At 34.9% G+C, this 18,958-nt stretch overlaps 1 protein-coding gene and 1 long non-coding RNA gene across 3 annotated transcripts in view; one reads left to right on the top strand and one right to left on the bottom strand.

The window, feature by feature from the left end:
- LOC150110679 (uncharacterized) overlaps nucleotides 1–10,705 on the top strand; it is a 62,218-nt gene extending 51,513 nt beyond the window's left edge. The window contains exon 3 of the long non-coding RNA XR_016548570.1: nucleotides 10,196–10,705. This is a non-coding gene — a long non-coding RNA (uncharacterized LOC150110679). The remainder of the gene's footprint in view (nucleotides 1–10,195) is intronic.
- LOC150110678 (zinc finger CCCH-type with G patch domain-containing protein-like) overlaps nucleotides 1–18,958 on the bottom strand; it is a 149,472-nt gene that overhangs the window by 24,130 nt on the left and 106,384 nt on the right. For both annotated transcript variants that reach the window (XM_090395595.1, XM_090395602.1), the window contains exons 10-11: nucleotides 11,410–11,474; nucleotides 7,369–7,554 (exon numbers count right to left, since the gene is read on the bottom strand). In XM_090395595.1, coding sequence (XP_090251721.1) covers nucleotides 7,369–7,554; nucleotides 11,410–11,474 — 251 coding nt within the window. The remainder of the gene's footprint in view (nucleotides 1–7,368; nucleotides 7,555–11,409; nucleotides 11,475–18,958) is intronic.

Below are 18,958 nucleotides of genomic sequence, written 5' to 3'. Positions count from 1 at the left end.
AATATCAAGTTCTTAACTAATATTCTCGTTTTTAATATGATATTGCCATTGATGCCATCTGTTCATGCCCTTAATCTTTCTCGGGACTCTCATCTCTGTGGTCGCTAGTCTTTGGCCAAGTACTTGGTCAGAAGTACAGTTTGTACTTCTGACCAAGCTCTCATATCCATAAGTTAAAATTGGCTTGAATACGGTCTTGTAGACAGCTAATTTAGTGTTTTGGCTAATTTCTCTCTTATTCCATATGAATTTATTCAATCGACTTCCTACCATACCAGCTTTGTTGATTCTGTTGTCTATTCTCATATTTAATTTAACAAACTTCTCTAAAAATCATGCCTAAGTAGCTGAAATGTTTTACTTGTTTCACATGTTCTCTGTTCACAACGCAGTTGACATTTTCAATGATTCTGCCTATTATCATTGTCTGTGTCTTTTTCTGGCTGACCTTCATACCACATCTATTACAACAGTTATTCAATTTAGTCAGGGAATCTTGCAAACTTGTAGCGGCTTTATTTAGAAGTATAACAGCATCTGCATAAAGCAAAGAGCTGACATTAACATCTCCAATTCTGATATCATGTTTAATACCAGTTTCCTTCATAATGTGATCCACATAGATAATGAATAACAGAGGGGATAATGTACATCCTTGTCTCACACAAGATTTAACATTAAACCATCTTCCTGTACTTCCTTCAATTCTAAATGCTGACTTACAACTCAAATAAAAACTAAGTATTGCTCGATATAAAGCCCCATTGACACCATATAACTGTAGTGTATAGAATAGCTTCTCTCTTGGTACCTTGTCATATGCCTTCTCCAGATCAACAAAACTTAAATACAGATCTTTGTTACATTCCATGATTTCTCAACTATTTTTGTAAAGTGAAGTTCTGATCCTTACAGTCTCTATTTGGCCTGAATCCAGCTTTGTCTTCACCAAGCTTTTCTTCAACAATTTTTATCAACCGTTTCTCAAGTATACTTGTATAAATCTTACCAGGAACACTCAGTAGGGAAAATGAGAATTACAGGGTATTTTTCACATTCAGTTTTATTTCCCTTTTTATATATGGGTAATATAAGAGCTCTACTCCAATCATCTGGAATTTGTCACACTGTACAGGCCTTTTTCACTATGCAGTGCAGCCACTGTAAGACTTTAATACCAACATATCAGCATTTCTGGTCGAATAGCATCTACTCCTGCTGCCTTTCCACATCTCAAGCCTTTGGTGGCTTTTTCTACTTGGGTCAAAGCTGTATAACTGAGAGAAGACCTCCACATATCCTTTAAAGGAATGCGGAGAACTGACCCGGGCTTCTGACTTAATGTCCAATCTCACCTTCTCGTGGTGCACCCTGTTGGGTATCTCCTGGATACAGAATGAACAAGGATGGGCTGGCAATTTGGAATTTAGTCGACAAAATTGTATTCTTATTGGTTAAACCAAAATAAAAAATGATGGTACAACATGACAAAATGTCATGCCGGCTGGGCCGTCACCCGGTTAATCAAGGCCCCCGTTGTTTTCGCCAGGGAACCAGGGCAAACAGCGAAAAGTCAGCTACTGGAACAAATCTGAAAGCACACCCCAACTCAATATCACCAGAGTTAAAGGATCGGTACTATCAACATAAGAAGCCTGAATGGCAAAGAAATCGAGCTAGCTGAGGAATTAGATAAGTACCAGATCGACATGATAGGGGTGACTGAAACAAAAAAAGACAAAAACCGGTGACATCTTTCTGAGCAATAAATACAAAATGTTATATTCAGGCAATGACAATCAAGGAAAAGAAGGAGTAGCCATAGTATTCAACACAATTGGACAATTAGACTTATTTGTGCCTATGGTCCCACAGAAGGTTGTACTAAGGTAGAAGTGGAGGAATCGTTTGAGGCTTTAGAGAAACCAACTGACACAATGAAAAACGAAAAGTTGGTCCTTGTTGGTGATCTAAATAGCACAGTAGGAAATGATTGTCAGACATACAAATATACTTTGAGAAAATTTGGAGAAAAGAGCAAAGCTAATAATAATGGCAAATATCTGTTGGATTTCTGCTCAGGACATGAATTGGTCATTACTAACACTACGTTCCAACATAAAAATGTGCCCAAATTCACTTGGAGAGAAGAGGCAAGGAATAAGAAATGTCTCATTGACTATATTATTGTTGATAGTGACGTTTTCTCTCCGGTGCAGGACACCAGAATGTACAGAGAATTTGAAATTGGAAGTGATCACTATTTAGTCTTGAGCAGGAAAAGATTGAATTTCATATTGAAAAGAATAACATGTAAGAAAGTTTTAAAGCAAATAAAAGTTGAGCATCTCTCAGATGTGAACTGTAGACTAAAATACAGAAATATTATTGAAAAGAAAATGAAAGAGTTTGAGAACAGGAATCAAACCTTGGAGGTTCAGTGGCAAACTCTGAAGGAAACATTGATTGATTCTGCCAGAGAGGCATGTGGTGAGGTTGTGTGCAAGGATAAAAAAATCAGAACTCCCTGGTGGACACAGGAAGTTAAAGAGGCAGTGAAGGAAAAGAAGAAAGCATATCAAAAGTTCCTGGCAAATAAGTCAGCTTATGTTCTTAGAGAATGCAGAGACAAATGTAATAAAGCTAAACAGTGTGTAAAACTAGCTAAACAAAAGTCATGGGAGCACTTTGGCAAGAACATAGAAAATAAATATCAAGAAGGTGACAAAATATTCTGGAGGTTTGAAGAAGCTTAGGAATAGAGGAAAGAGTGCTGTAAAAGGAGTTAGAGATGATAAAGGTACATGAAAACAGGAGAAAAAAGATATCCTTGAAGTATGGAGTAATTACTTTGAAAAACAACTAAATGAAACAAGCAGTGTTGACAGCACACTGATAAAAAACATTGACCAGACATGCAGTCAGGAATACATATCCATACTTGAAGTAGAAAATGGCATCAAAGGCTTGAAATGTGGAAAGGCAGCAGGAGTAGATGATATTCGACCAGAAATGCTCAAGTGTGGTGGTAGAAAAGTCTTACAGTGTCTGCACTGCATAGTTCAGAATGCCTGGACAAAGGGACGAATTCCAGATGATTGGAGTAGAGGTCTCATAGTACCCATATATAAAAAGGGAAATAAAACTGAATGTGAGAATTACAGAGGTATTTCCCTACTGAGAGCTCCTGGCAAGAATTATGCCAGTATACTTGAGAAACAGTTGAGAAGAATTGTGGAAGAAAAAACTGGATTCATACCAAATAGAGGCTGTCAGGATCAGATCTTCACTTTACGACAAATAGTTGAGAAAGCAAGGGAATATAACAAAGATCTGTATTTAAATTTTGTTGATCTGGAAAAGGCATATGACATGGTGCCAAGAGAAAAGCTATGCAATACGCTACAGTTATATGGCGTCAATGGGGCATTATTTCAAGCAATACTTAGTCTTTATTTGTGTTGTAGGTCAGCAGTTAGAATTGAAGGAAGTATAGGAAGATGGTTTAATGTTAAATCTGGTGTGAGACAAGGATGTACATTATCCCCTCTGTTATTCATTATCTATATGGATCACATTATGAAGGAAAATGGTATTAAACATAATATCAAAATTGGAGATGTTAATGTCAGCTCTTTGCTTTATGCAGACGATATTGTATTTAAAAATAAATCCGCTACAAGTTTGCAAGATTCCCTGACTAAATTGAATAACTGTTGTAATAGATATGGTATGAAGATCAGCAATAAAATGCCAAACACAATGAAAATAGGTAGAATCATTGAAAATGTCAACTGTGTTGTGAATGGAGAACCTGTGGAACAAGTAAAACATTTCAGCTATTTAGGCACGATTTTTAGTGAAGATGGTAAATTAAATATAGAAATAGACAACAAAATCAACAACGCTGGTATGGTAGGAAGTCAATTGAATAAATTCATATGGAATAAGAGAGAAATTAGTTGGAAAACTAAATAAGCTGTATACAAGATAGTGTTCAAACCAGCTTTAACTTATGGATCTGGAGCTGGAATTGGAAGTAAAACACTTGACCAAAGACTAGGGATCGCAGATATGAGAGTCCTGAGAAAGATTAGGAGCATGAACAGATGGCATCAATTGCAATATCATATTAAATATGAGGATATTAGGAAAGAACTTTACATTGTCAGCATCCAGGAATGCGTTAGCAAAGCTAATCTTAGGTGGTATGGATGGACGAGGAAAGATTAGCAAAACAAGTGTTCTCTGCCAGGTTGGCAGGAAAATGACCCATAGGAAGACCAAGATATGAATTGATACAGTACAAAGTGCCTTAGACGATAGAAATATAAGACATGATAATGTTGAAGTCTTGACAAGTAACAGACTGATTTGGAGAAAAATTGTAGATAGGAAGTTAGTAATGATGTAAATTTTTCATGTAGTACTATCATATCCTGTTCACCCCTTGAGGGTACAGGGCAGGAATTTGATGATGTATGGATATGTATTCCTGACTGTATGCCTGTTGAGTGTTTTTTACCACTGTGCTATCACTGCTTGTTTTATTTAGCAATTTTTCGAGGTAATTACTCCATACTTCAAGGATATCTTTTTCTCCCATTTTCCCGTTACCTTTATCATCTCTAACTCCTTTTACAGCACTCTTTCCTCCATTTCAAAGCTTCTTCAACAATCTCCAGAATATTTTGTCACCTTCTCGATATTTATTTTCTATGTTCTTGCCAAAGGCCTCCCATGACTTTTGTTCAGCTAGTTTTACACCGTGTTTAGCTTTCCTACATTTATCTCTGTATTCTCTAAGAGCACAAGCTGACTTATTTGCCAGGAACTTTTGATATGCTTTCTTCTTTTTCTTCACTGCCTCTTTAACTTCCTGCATCCACCATGGAGTTCTAATTTTTCTATCCTTGCAGACCACTTCACCACATGCCTCTCTAGCTGAATCAATCAGGGATTTTCTTCAAGGCTTGCCACTGAATCTCCAAGGTCTGGTTCCTGTTCTCAAACTCTTTCATTTTTTTCTTCACAATCATGTTTGTGTATTTTTCTCAACCATTTCTCAAGTATACTTGTATAAATCTTACCAGGAACACTCAGTAGGGGAAATACCTCTTTAATTCTCACGTTCAGTTTTATTTCCCTTTTTATATATGGGTACTATGAGAGCTCTACTCCGATCATCTGGAATTCGTCCCTCTCTACAGGCCTTCTGAACTATGCAGTGCAGCCACTGTTAGACTTTTATACCTCCATACTTCTGCATTTCTGGTCGAATATGATCTATTCCTGCTACTTTTCCACATTTCAAGCTTTTGATGGGTTTTTCTACTTCAAGTATGGATATGTATTCCTGACGGTATGTCTGTTGAGTGTTTTTTGCTACTATGTCTGTTGAGTGTTTTTTGTTTTTTGTTGAGTGTTTTTTGACTGTGCTATCACTGCTTGTTTCATTTAGCAATTTTTCGTAGTAATTACTCCATAGATCAAGGATATCTTTTTCTCCCATTTTCACGTCACCTTTATCATCATCTCTAACTCCTTTTACAGCACTCTTTCGTACATTTCTAAGTTTCTTCAACAACCTCCAGAATATTTTGTCACCTTCTTGATATTTATTTTCTATGTTCTTGCCAAAGGCCTCCCATGACTTTTGTTCAGATAGTTTTACACAGTGTTTAGCTTTCTTACATTTATCTCTGTATTCTCTAAGAGCACAAGCTGAGTTATTTGCCAGGAACGTTTGATATGCTTTCTTCTTTTCCTTCACTACCTCTTTAACTTCCTGTGTCCACCAAGGAGTTCAGATTTTCCTATCCTTGCAGACAACCTCACCATATGCCTCTCTGGCTGAATCAATTATGGTTTTCTTCAAGGCTTGCCACTGAATCTTCAAGGTTTGGTTCCTGTTCTGAAACTCTCATTTTTACTTTTCAATCATTTTTGTGTATTTTAGTCTCAAGAGGTGCTCAACTTTTATTCGCTTTAAAATTTTCTTACATATTATTCTTTTCAATATGAAATTCAATTTTATCCTGCTCAAGACTAAATAGTGATCACTTCCAATTTCAAATCATCTGTACACTCTGGTTTCCTGCACCAGTGAGAAAACATCACTATCAACAATAACATAGTCAATAAGACTTTTCTTATTCCTTGCCTCTTCTCTCCATGTGAATTTGTGCACATTTTTATGTTGGAACTTGGTGTTAGTAACCATGTCCTGAGCAGAAATCCAACAGGTATTTGCCATTATTATTAGCTTTGCCCCTTTCTTCAAATTTTCCCAAAATATTTTTATATGCCTGCCAATCATTTCCTACTCTGCTATTTAGATCCCTAACAAGGACCATCTTTTACTTTTTCATTGTGTCAGTTGCTTTCTCTAAAGCCTCAAACAATTCCTCCACTTCTACCTTAGTACAACCTTCTGTGGGACCATAGGCACAAATAAGTCTCATTGTCCAATTCCACATTCTCATATTTGCCCATATCACTCTACTTGAGACTGCCTGCCACACAAGAAGATTAGCCTCGTATTTAGTGTTGAATACCATGGCTACTCCTTCTTTTCCTTGATTGTCATTGCCAGAATATAACATTTTGTATTTATTGCTCAGAAAGATCTCACCAGTTTTTGTCTTTTTTTGTTTCAGTCACCCCTATCATGTCGATCTGGTACTTATCTAATTCCTCAGCTAGCTCGATTTCTTTGCCATTCAGGCTTCTTATGTTGATAGTACCGATCTTTAACTCTGGTGATATTGAGTTGGGGTGTGCTTTCAGATTTGTTCCAGTAGCTGACTTTTCGCTGTTCGCTCGTTCCCTGGCGAATACAACGGGGACCTTGTTTAACTGGGCGACGCCCCAGCCAGCATGAAATTTTGTCATGTTGTACCATCATTTTCTATATTGGTTTAAGCCAATAAGTATACAATTTGGTCGGCTAAATCCCAAATTGCCAATCCATCCTCATTTGTTCAGTATCCAGGTAGATACCTAACAGGGTGCACAGCGAGAAAGTGAGGATTGGACATTAAGTCAGAAGCCCGGGTCGGTTCTCCACATTCCTTGAAAGGCTATGTAGAGGTCTCCTCTCAATTATACAGCTTTGACCCTTAAGCACCCCTAATAAATACACAATAAATACTATAGTTGAAAACATGGGTTATGTACATACTAATTTTGTTATTACATTACACATAAATTTATCTCATTTCAAGTCTTTAAAATAACAGAAGGTTAAAAATAAGTCCAAGTTAAACTTCCTGTTATCCAAAATCTAGTTATCTCAGAAAACTATGACTTCATCTGATATGCATTTAATTACTACATTCTACGAAATAAAATATTTTCATTAAATACCTTGTTTCCCACCTAACTTGCTATTGAGAACATCAAAAACTGACCACTTTGGTTTTGGTCTGCAATATCCAGATATTATTTTTTCATCCATTATTTTCTGCTTTCTTTTTAATTTTTTTTGAACACTTAATGGATTCCTGTTGGCAGCTGCTTCTCGCAATGCTATACATTTGTCTAAGGATTTACCTATTAAGAAGATAAGATGCACATAATTTAAAAGAAAAATTCTACCAAATAACCTAAAAATTAATGCAGCCTGATAAATTACAAGATATACACAATACAGGAATTAACAATGGGAAGGGGGACATACGAAAAGTATGATAAACATACAAAGAAAAGAGAATCTAAAGTTTGTCTAAGTGTGGTTGAACATTGTACAGGCATAATTCTTAAATATTCTGGAGGATATCAGTATTATAGAAGATACATATAATTTTATTAATTACATTACACTCTATGTTTCATCATTCATGTTAATGATATCATTAGGAATTACCAAAACTGCCATACATGATGTCAATATAGCACAAAAAGTACAAGAAAACAGCATGAAGCCTAACACACTATTGTCCCTAGGATGCATATATATATATATATATATATATATAAAAAATTTTTTAAAAGATAATTCCCCCCCCCCCCAGATAAAAGTATATATGGCACTTTGGTGTTCTTGACTGCCTTTATTTGGAAAGGTCTAATAATGTACAAAGATTTTCCAATTTATAAATTATTTTCAATTAAGAAATTCCCATGACAGAAACTGATAAATTTTCTTCATTACATCTCAATATATGCTGATTTGTAGTTACAACTTTATCCTGACAGGATAAAGTTGTAACAACAATTTTATTTTACCATGGTAGCAACAACTATGTGGAATGTACATGACTGATCTAGTAATGACACTATGGTGTCATCTAGGCTCTTTTTTTTTTATTCAAACACATGTTCTGACATCATCATTTTACAACATTGTGGTTTAAGCCAATAAGAATATAAATTGATCAGCTAAATCCCAATCTGCCAGCTCATTCTCGTTCATTCAGTATCCAGGTAGATACCTAACAGAGTGCACCATGAGAAGGTGAGGATTTTTTAACACTTTGTGTTAATTAATGTTCTACTTTAAGAGATTAAAATAATAAAAGTCTGCCAATTTAAAGCAATATATTTGACTGAGCCTTCCTATTAAGAGCAGAACACCAAATTGAATAGAGTATACAGCTTCTTTCTATCATAACTTAAGGGTTTAAGTGGATTATCCCTATACCCGGGGATTCCCAACATACCAAACGCTTGTAGATTTTATTTAAATGGTAAAAGCTAAAGAATACCAAATTTGGCACATAAGCTTCCCTTATCACAAATGAAAACATAAAGCTTGGCTGGCTCCCTCCTGCATCTATGGATACAACCTCTCTTGCAAATTTCACCAATGTTTAACAGCTAGAATCATTAAATCTGACATACAGCTTCATATCCTAACAGAAGCAATATTCCTCTTATTATAATGGGCTCCCCTAACTGATGTTGATCCTGATCCAACTCCTGCAGATTTTGACTAAACAGTAAGGGTAGAATGCTTAATTCAACATCCATTCTTGTGACATTTAACTACATGTTTCAGTTTTCAGTTCTAAAACTTCACAAACTTTCTAGTTTACTCTCAGTGGTACTATCACAGCATTATATTTTTTGACAACACACAAATGATGTGTTACAGGTTTTGCAACTTATTATAGGGATTAATATTATTAGCGTATGCTACACTGTAAAAAAAAAAACAATACAAATAGTTTTTGAAATCAATTATAATAACAGAATAAACTGATATAAAATATTATTTTATTTGTATAATTTTCACCTAAGTATCAAAGGCATCTTCAGTACATGTAAAAAGCTAATCTAACAATAACTGACAATTTCAAAAGACACAACCTAAGTAGCTAATGTAGGATAACTTAAAAAGGTCATTATTTCTTCTGTATTTGAAGAGACAGAGATACCAAACTGCTCAAAGCTCTTTTGATGAAAGAATTCTTTATAATTCTATATTTTATAACCACTAGATTAAAAGCAAAAATGTATATGTATGTAGTGTGAGTGTGTGTGTGTGTGTATATATATTTAATTATTTAATGTTCATTTTATTTTAATAATAGTTTGTAATTCTTTCTGTAATAGTTCATCTGAAGAACATAAGGAGTGGGCCCGATGAACCAGTGTTTTATAGTTCCAGCCTTTCGTCTGGGATGGTGATGAGATTCAGCATGCCTGTATGGATGTAATGGACTTGCAGAGCATGCTATCAACACTAGACATAGAGTTCATTGGAACAAGAGTCCTTCACAAAAGTCAGTTCATCATGGAATGGCTTTATAAAGAAACATGTGAAACTTTACTTCACTCTCCTAACTTAAACAGATCCAATGGTCTATGTCTTTGTGGGAGATAGTACTTTTTAAATCAGCTAAGCTTTCCTAACTTTTATTTTTTTATTTAACTGTATGTGTGTTTATTTAATTATTTATTTATCTAAGTTCATTTTATTTTATTTTTTTAATAAGTTAGGAAATTTAATGATCTTTTTTAGTTATCTTACATTAGCTACTTAGGTGGCGCCTTTTGGAATTGTCAATTATTGTTCAATTAGCTTTTTTCTTTACTGAAGATGCCTTTGATACTTATGTAAAAATTATAATAATGAAATAACATTTTACGTGAGTTTGTTCCAGTATTATAATTTATTTGAATATGCTTACTCACAGTATTTCTTTATTGAAAGAAATATCATTTGTTGTTTTTTCTTTGTGTTCTCCAGGTTATAAGGCAGTGTAGTACAAATTATGTTCATCAGTGGTTAGTCTGAGCTGTCAGTGAAATGGGTGGCTTGTCGGACTTCCAAAGAGGAAAAATCGTGAGAACCTGTTTAGTAGGAGCATCTGTAACCAGAACAGTCCAGTTGGTTGGTGTGTCAAGCGCAACAGTCTCTACAGTTACAACTCTATAAACAAAGCATGGCAAGACTTCATAGGCAAAGAAGAATAGTGACTGAAAATAGAAATTGAATGACATGAACTGTCAAACACCAACAAGGATCATGCCCAAACAACACATAACTACTGTAGCAAAAGTTGAACTCAATATCCACCTTGAAGACCCTATTTCCACAAAATCAGTCCACAGAGAACTTCACAAAGCCAAGACGAACTGCAATTGCTAAACCTTTAATCACAGAATCCAATGCAAAACTGTGAAAAAGAAGGTGTCAGGAACATAAAATCTGGACAGCTGATGACTAGAAATGAGCGATATGGTCCGATGAGTCAGCATTTACTTTATTCCCAACAACAGGTTAGGTTTGTGTATGGAGAACCACCAAGGAAGCATACCATTCAGACTGTCTGGTTCCGACTGTCAAAAGATTTGGGACGATATCTTGATATTCAGTTGGCCCCATCATAACCCTAAATGGTTGAATTACTACAAGCACATACATGGAATTCTGGATGATTAGGTGCATCCTATGGTCTAAATGTTGTTTCCCAACAATGATGCCATTTTTCAAGACGATAATGTGCCCAAACACATAGCCAGAACAGTTGTCTTGGTTTGAGGAGCACCAAGAACTTCAACATCTGCCCTGGCCAACTGAATCACCTGACTTCAATATCATCAAACCATTGTGGACAATTTTGGAGAGCAGAGTGAGAAACAAAGTCCCCCCCCCCCCTCCAACATCTCAATCAGATATTCTGATTGACGAATAGCACAATGTTCCACTGGAAACTATTAAAAAGTTGTATAAATCTATTCCAAGACTGTTGGCAGCTGTATTAAAGAAAAAATGATGATCCACACCTTAATAATAAAGATACATATGGCATATTTCCCAGGTGTTCACATTATTTTGTCGCTTATATATTGCAAGTTAACTACCAAATGTTTTGATTTCACATATCTGTAATAATTATAATAAAAATTAGAAGTAATTAAGACAAACAAAAATAAGTCTTAATTTAAACAGGATAGTACCTGCTGGTAAAATAACAGCCTCAACTGGTTCAAGTCTCCCTTCTCCATCTTTACCAAGACCTTGTCTGTAATAAATGATCACATGATCAGTTATAGAACATGCAACAAATGCTTAAAATATTTAAATGATCAAAAGTAGCATTTCTCAAACATGAAAGAAAGAGTTTAGCTTTGGTATAAATTATATTAAAACATGTAGCTAGAAATACATCTTTATTTCCATATCAAATAAAAATGTATAAAATATAAACACCAGAAACAGAGAATAAGCATATTGTTAGATCTGAAACAGGCGACCTCACTCTAAATGAGGTCACCTTTCCAGAGTCTAACAGAAAATATCCATTAAATGAGCATACTTATCATTTAGCACAATTTAATTATGTCTTAAAAGAAATAACAACTGGCAAATTAGAATAAGAACTGTTTGTATTGTAGTTAGTGTGTTTATACTTTAATGTAACTGTAAGTCAAAAAAAAGGGCTCACATGAGAGTAGTTATCAGTGAATTTCTACATGTGAAAGAATGCCAATAATTCGGTAAGAAGGGGCAAAGGTCACCCAATATTACAATAGCAGCATAAGTGTCCGTGGGTGCTACCTCTAAGAAAACATCAAGACGCAAACATTCCCAGAATTGGACAGCCCCGTATGAAGAACAGTGAAGTCACCCAGTCGGGGGTGAAAGGAGAGGTCAAACTCGGAAAGGTGGCACTCTTGGGGACCGTATAAAACCTGCAACACAGAATTGAAACCCCCCTCCTCCCCTGTTCTGTTTGTTCCTGTATTCTCACCGTGTGCTTTGAGTGGCCATCGTGATTCAGTTCTTATCTTTAAGAGCTGATCTCCGAGAAATCCCAGTATGGCACCACCACAGAACACAGCAAATCTTGAACGCAGGCCGTTAGTAAGGAATAGCATCGACGTAAATCCTTAGTAAAGAAACCGAGCACGTGATTGGGAGAGCACGTGATTTCCACGTGGCAACAGAACCAAGGCAGCCAGAACTTCGTTAAAAGGAAGGACGGAGAAAATCCCGAAAGAACCTAAAATAGAATAGATAAGTACTTTTACATATTCTAGCCCTTTAGAAAACTTGACTAACAGAAACGGAAGAAAGTGTAACTCGAAATTTTGATAAGGATAAGCATGAAGAATTATTATATGTGTGAATGACTCTATACCATTAGATTGAATTCTAAGAACTATTAATTTACTGGAGATTCTGTCGTGACCTACTCAAGGGAGATTAATAATGTGCCAAATACCTAGCTGGCTCCTATTAAGTTGTAAACCAAATATTTGATAAATTGAAAGAATAGTGTTGTAGAGATTAAGAAATCCATGTTTATCTAAGAATGAGAAAGCGAGCGAAACGGAAAAGTTTTAACCTAGCATTAATATCAATTTTGTCTTTGTATTGCAATTAATTATGAATTCATTAAATTTGTTTGTTACCTTCCATGCTTGCTTTTCTAACCATGTTGACTGACCTAGACGCTTCATAAAAATACGAACCTGGTGATCATCTACATGCGTGGGGATATCCTAAGTAAGAAAGGAAAGGGGGCACGACTGCAAACAGACAAAAGGAAAATTTATGGCTTCTAATTTCAAGCAAATTATATTAATAGCATCTGATGCTCTATAACCATCCGTAGGCTGAGTTTGACTCCGTGCTTAAAGCCCAGGCAATAAATTTGTCTGAGTGAATGTGGATGACTTATAGAGATCAGGGAATAGGTATTTTCTGGGGGCCCAAAATTTAGAAATTGTCAGATAAGCAGTAAGATCATGTACTCAGTGTTAGGCAGATGATTTAGGGATATATAAGGGTTAAAAATAGCAGACAGAGGCCAACACATATAATAAGGTAAGGGAAGGGGTAGTGATCATCAAATCAAGATAGCATTATACAACTGAGAATTAAAAAAGACGAGACATAACAATATGACATTTTTAGTTAATCTAGCTTAAAACTGATGCAAAGGTGAAACTATAACATCATCCTAATGGTTGCACATACACAGTGTGCAGAACTTTTGAAATGTCTCTTTTAATATATGAAGAAAACTCCATCCACAGTTGATTTTAAAATTAGGAATTTTATGCTTGCTTTTTCTCTCTCTCTCTCTGCACCTGATAAAGTGCAAGTAATAAAAAGATGCTGGCTTTTTAGAATCTGTTATTTGCATATTCTCTTCTATTTTCTATACTAATGATGTGACTTATAGGCAAACATTTACCATTAAAGATTTTTTTTTTTTTTAAGGAATTTTCTGATTTTTACTTTTAATGACTGGTTTGTAATATGAATTCACAAAAATATGGTTGGTTATCATCTAATTATATAACTGTTTCATGTACTAATAAACAAAATAGTTCTGTATAAACACACACACACACACACACACACACACATATGAGCAAAATGCAATGATTGGTTATAACAGTCAAGTGAAATGAAAGTATAAAAAAAGTGACAGTCAAGTAGTTGGCCATTTTGGGAACCTAATTAATGAATATGATATTTTAAGATGATAATGTGCCCATACACATAACCAGAAGTTGCCTTGGTTTGAGGAGCACCAAGAAGAACTTGAACATCAGTATCTGTCAGGTCCTGGCAGATCTGACAGATACTTGCTAATTGACATAGATATTTTATTGTATAGGTTAAAGGTCATGACTATCTGCACGTGCGTATGTTACGAGTGATATTCCCCGCTTTTTTTTTTTTTTTTTTGCTATCAGTTTGGTTGAACACGTTTTTTTGTAAAAGTTTGTGATATTTGATAGTAAATTATATCTGAGAGATACCGCGAGCTCCAATGTCAGTATAGCTCATAAATATAAATATAATTCGATGTCAGTATAGCTCATAAATATAAATATAATCCGATGTCAGTATAGCTCATAAATATAAATATAAGTGGTCAGATTATTCAAATGCTGAACAACAATGTGAAAATACGGCACAGAATATTTATTAGAAATCTCGTACTGCAGTTAGTGTCAAAACAAATAAAAAGACGTTCAGAAATCTCTACAGATATGAATACACCTGAAACTTCATCAATTTCAGACACAATTTGAAGGAAATTCTAATAACGACATAGATATGGTTCTCTCGACAAACAGAAAAAGATGTTTTATGTGCTATGCATCCAAAACGACTCGCTTATCAAAATATTTTTGCAAGCATTGTAAAAAGTACAGTCATACCCCGACTTATGCGAATCCGGAGTTACGTGGTTTCTTATATGTATGCATTCCTATCCCGCTTCACGCCTCACCACTAGTTGTATCTTTCCAGCACAAGCCGCATTCACCAGTGTCGCACATCCTGTGAACAAGCACTGACGTGTTTTGCACGGTCTCCATTCATTCACGGTTTTTATAGTCTACAAATATAGAGATAATTTTATAGTCTACAAATAACAAGAACATAACATTAAACGATTGTTTAATGTTATGTTCTTGATAAAAATTTTATCACATAAAAAATAATAATGTCTTCCAAAAGAAGCAAGTCCGATTCTTCTACAGCTAGCAAGAAAAGAAAAACATTGACTTTGGAAACAAAACTCAACATTATTAAGGATTTTGAAGGCGGAATGAAAATTTGTGAGCTAGCAAAGAAGTTCGATCTACAGGAATCCACAGTAAGAACAATCATAAAAGAAAGGTTTACAGATATTGGAGGACATAGATTCTAAAATGGAATGAATTGTAGCCACAAGGCAAGGAATAAAAAAATCATTAGCTTGCTATGAAGAAATTTTGCATGACAAGAAAAAGACATTATGCCGTCAGACGAATCTATTAGATTTTATGAAACCATCGACATCGAAATAACTTTCTTTTTTTAATGTACGAAAAACTACAATCGTGATTATATTTCTTAAAAAATATAGGTGTTTTTGCAAATCTTTGGTCCCAATTAACTAATATTTGTATGTTTGTATATATATATTTTGTTACGTCTCTGTTTTCTTTTTACTATTATTACTATATCGGTGCACTATATTTAATTTTTTCTTTCTTACTTCAACCTCTTCTATCAAATTCCTACAGCTTGCACCTTTTGTTATATAGGTTGCGCCATTGTTATGTGAACTTCTCTTTTATACTTTTCCTTACGTAATTTTAACTTTCTAAGGGCCACCAGAAATTACCTGTTCCCTGAATACTATGAGCTATCCTATTCACTCATTTGTTCGCAGTAAAAATTTATTTTTACTGCGCCAGCCTGGGCCTTAAGGGTAGAGCTAAACTCAGCCTAAGAATAGTCATAGGATATCAGGTGCTACTAATAATCTTAACTGAAATTCAGAAGCCTTAGGTTTTCTAGTTTATTGCAGCCGTGCCCTACTACTCTTAATTGGGATATCCCCGTGCGCACACACACAATCATAGGTTCGTATTTTATGAAGAGTCAGGGTCAGTCAGCATGATCAGAAACACAGACATGTAAAGTATCAAATAAATTTAATGAAAACTCATTATGCAATGCAATACAAACAAAATAATTATTAATTCTAAATTAAACTTCTACTTTTCTCTCACCCTCTCGCTCTTAAAATAATTAAGCATTGATTTTTAAATTTTAGCAACTTAAATATTTCAACATTTTACATTCTTATCTACAACTCTATTGGACATTTAGCACATTGATAATCTCTCTTAAATGAATCACAACAAAATCTCTATCTAACTGAAAGTTCTTAAAGCTCACTTCAAAAGGCATAGCGTCATTTACATAAATCTTAGTTCTTCACACTTTCTTCTCTTACAAACTTAAGATACACTCTCTTCACACTGTTAGTCAATTCTCAAAAGGGACTAGAACAAGTGAAAGTACTTATCTACTCTTTATCGGTTTCTTTCCATCCTTCCTTCTTTGTTACGATTTTGGCTATCTCGATTCTTTCGCCACGTGGGATACACGTGCTCGCCTGAGCCGGGCACTAACTCTCTGCTAAGGTTTTACGTCAACGACCTTCTCATTTGACAGCCTATGCTCGATCTTGCCGAAATCTGCTGTGGTGCCATGCTGGAACTTCTTGAAAGTCAGCTCTTAAAAATAAGAGCTGAACTGCGATAAACACTTGTAGCACACGGAGAAAAATGCAGGAACAAGAAAACAGGGGGATTCAATTTCGTGTTGCCGGTTTTTATATGCTCTCCAAGAGTGCCACCTTTCCGAGTTTGAATTTCTATTATCGTCTCACCTATTGGTCTCCGACTGGGTGACATCACCGATCAACATACGGGACTTTATATTTCCGAGAATGTATGCATCACGATATTTTCTCAAACGTGATGCCCACAGGCACATATGCTGCTCTTGTAGCATTAGGGCAATCTTTGCCCTATGTTGCTGAATAATTTGCATTCTTTCACTTGTAGAAAATCACTAATAATTTCTCTTATAACTGCCCCTTTTAGCTGACTTACATTCATGCTTGACATACAGATAGATTAATTTTAATTCACATAATTCAAAGTTTAATATACAGGATGTTACTTACAAAAAAAAACAGTTATATTGTGCTAAAAGATAAGTATGCTTATTTATTTTATGTTTACTGTTAGATTCTGGAATGGTGAAGTCATGTAAAATAAGGTCGCCTATTTCAGATCTAACAATATAAATTACATGCAAAATTATACCCTGAGTTACACGAATTCGACTTACGCGCTTTTTGTTGGTCCTACCTACCACGTAACTTCGGGGTATGACTATATTATGCTTTCAGCATAGCAATATTGTTTGCAATGACTGTTACGACAGCTTTGTAAATCTAACTATTGAAGATCCTGATTAATTAATGTTAAATGCATTTGTTTAGTTTTATTTTCTTTCATTATCGATGTTTGCGTTATTTTGTAACAAAAATTTATTCTTTATATTTCTTTGTTTCAATAATTTCTAGATTGTAACTGAAAATAAATAAACCATCATGTATTACTGAAATAGAGAGGCAAAGGCTTATTTATCATACATGTCCTCTAGAACAGCACTTCCCAAACTGTGGGCCGCAAGTTTTGTTGAAGGATCCGTGAAATAACGAAAACAAATTTTAAATGTTTTTATTATTATTATTATTACGGGTATCTCCATGGAGTCAGTATACTCATCGCGGGAGACCCAAACTACCAAAACAATATCTGTCATATCTCTTCTTGAATTCATTTACAGACGAAGAGCTCACAACTAAGTCAGGCAATGAATTCCACTCATTCACCACCCTCCAGGCAAAAAACCTTGTTCTGACACCTTTGTTAACCACACTCTTCTTTAATTTCCAGGGATGACCTCTTGTTCTTCCATCACTATCACACAGCTGAAACATTTCCCCCTGCATCAATCCTAAAAAAACCTTTCAGTAATTTAAATGTTTCTATCATATCCCCCTCTTCTTCGCCTATCAACCAATCTCTGTAATCCATAAGCTCTCAATCTATCAATGAAGGGAGCATTTTTTACATCACTCACCAACTTAGTTACTCTTCTCTGAACCCTCTCCACAGCCTCCTCATCTCCAAGGAATCCAGGTGACCAGACCTGAGCACAGTAATCCAAATGTGGAAGTATCAACGCTTTATAAATGGGAATAATAACCTCTTTATCTCTGGATGTCATTCCTCAACAACCAAGTAATCCTATGTGCTTGGACACCTTAGCAATGTGTCCTCTGAAGTTCATCTCCCTATCTACCAACACTCCTAAGTCCCTAGCCTCATCAATCTCTTGGAGTACCTTTCCATCAACGTAGTACACAGCTGGTAATCTTTTAATCCCAAAATGCATGACTTTACACTTCTCCACATTGAACTGACATCCATTATTTTAAGACTAAGTAGTTCTTTTTTTTTTTAATCTTAAAAGAAACGCATTTAATTTTTATTATTTCTTTTATGTTATTTTTTTATATTTTAATGGAAAAAAATCACACATTGGTGTTCGTTCACAAATTTTGCTTCCTGCGTATTTTGGCACTTAATGAATATTAGTAAATATATGCTTATTCATATAAGTTTCATTTCAAAGGTATTGATAAGAAGCACAAAAAAAGCTTACAAACGCAAAATCTTCAATATAAACTGTATTGAATATAAATACAATAAATATTATAATAAGATGTCTGTATTACGATTTTTTTTTCCAATGGGGGACAGTGAAATATTTTAATTTTTCCAAAGGCGGAGGGCCTTTACATCCATAAGTTTGGGAAGCACTGCTCTAGAAGAAGTGCTTTACATTTATGGAAAATACTAAGGAAAGTGGTCTGGGGCTTGCTCAACCTTTACTACGAGTTGCCCATAAGGCACTACTTATGCTTGCATCCGCTGAAACTTTTAGTTTCTATATATTCGACATGAAACTCTTGTAGTTTCTACATTCGGCTATGAAATAATGTTGGATTCAATATTAACTTAATTTGTACCATCATGTACTATATTTGCAGTGTTTTTTGTATGTATTAATAAAAAAATTATATTTTTTTTATTAATACATACATACATACATACTAAAACTAAA

The sequence above is a fragment of the Typopeltis vanoorti genome, chromosome 1, assembly GCF_054136105.1.
Source record: "Typopeltis vanoorti isolate ZY-2024b chromosome 1, IOZ_Tvanoo_1.0, whole genome shotgun sequence".
Taxonomy (NCBI): domain Eukaryota; kingdom Metazoa; phylum Arthropoda; class Arachnida; order Uropygi; family Thelyphonidae; genus Typopeltis; species Typopeltis vanoorti.
Note: the sequence above shows the minus strand (reverse complement) of the source record. Positions and strands in the feature narration are given on the sequence as shown.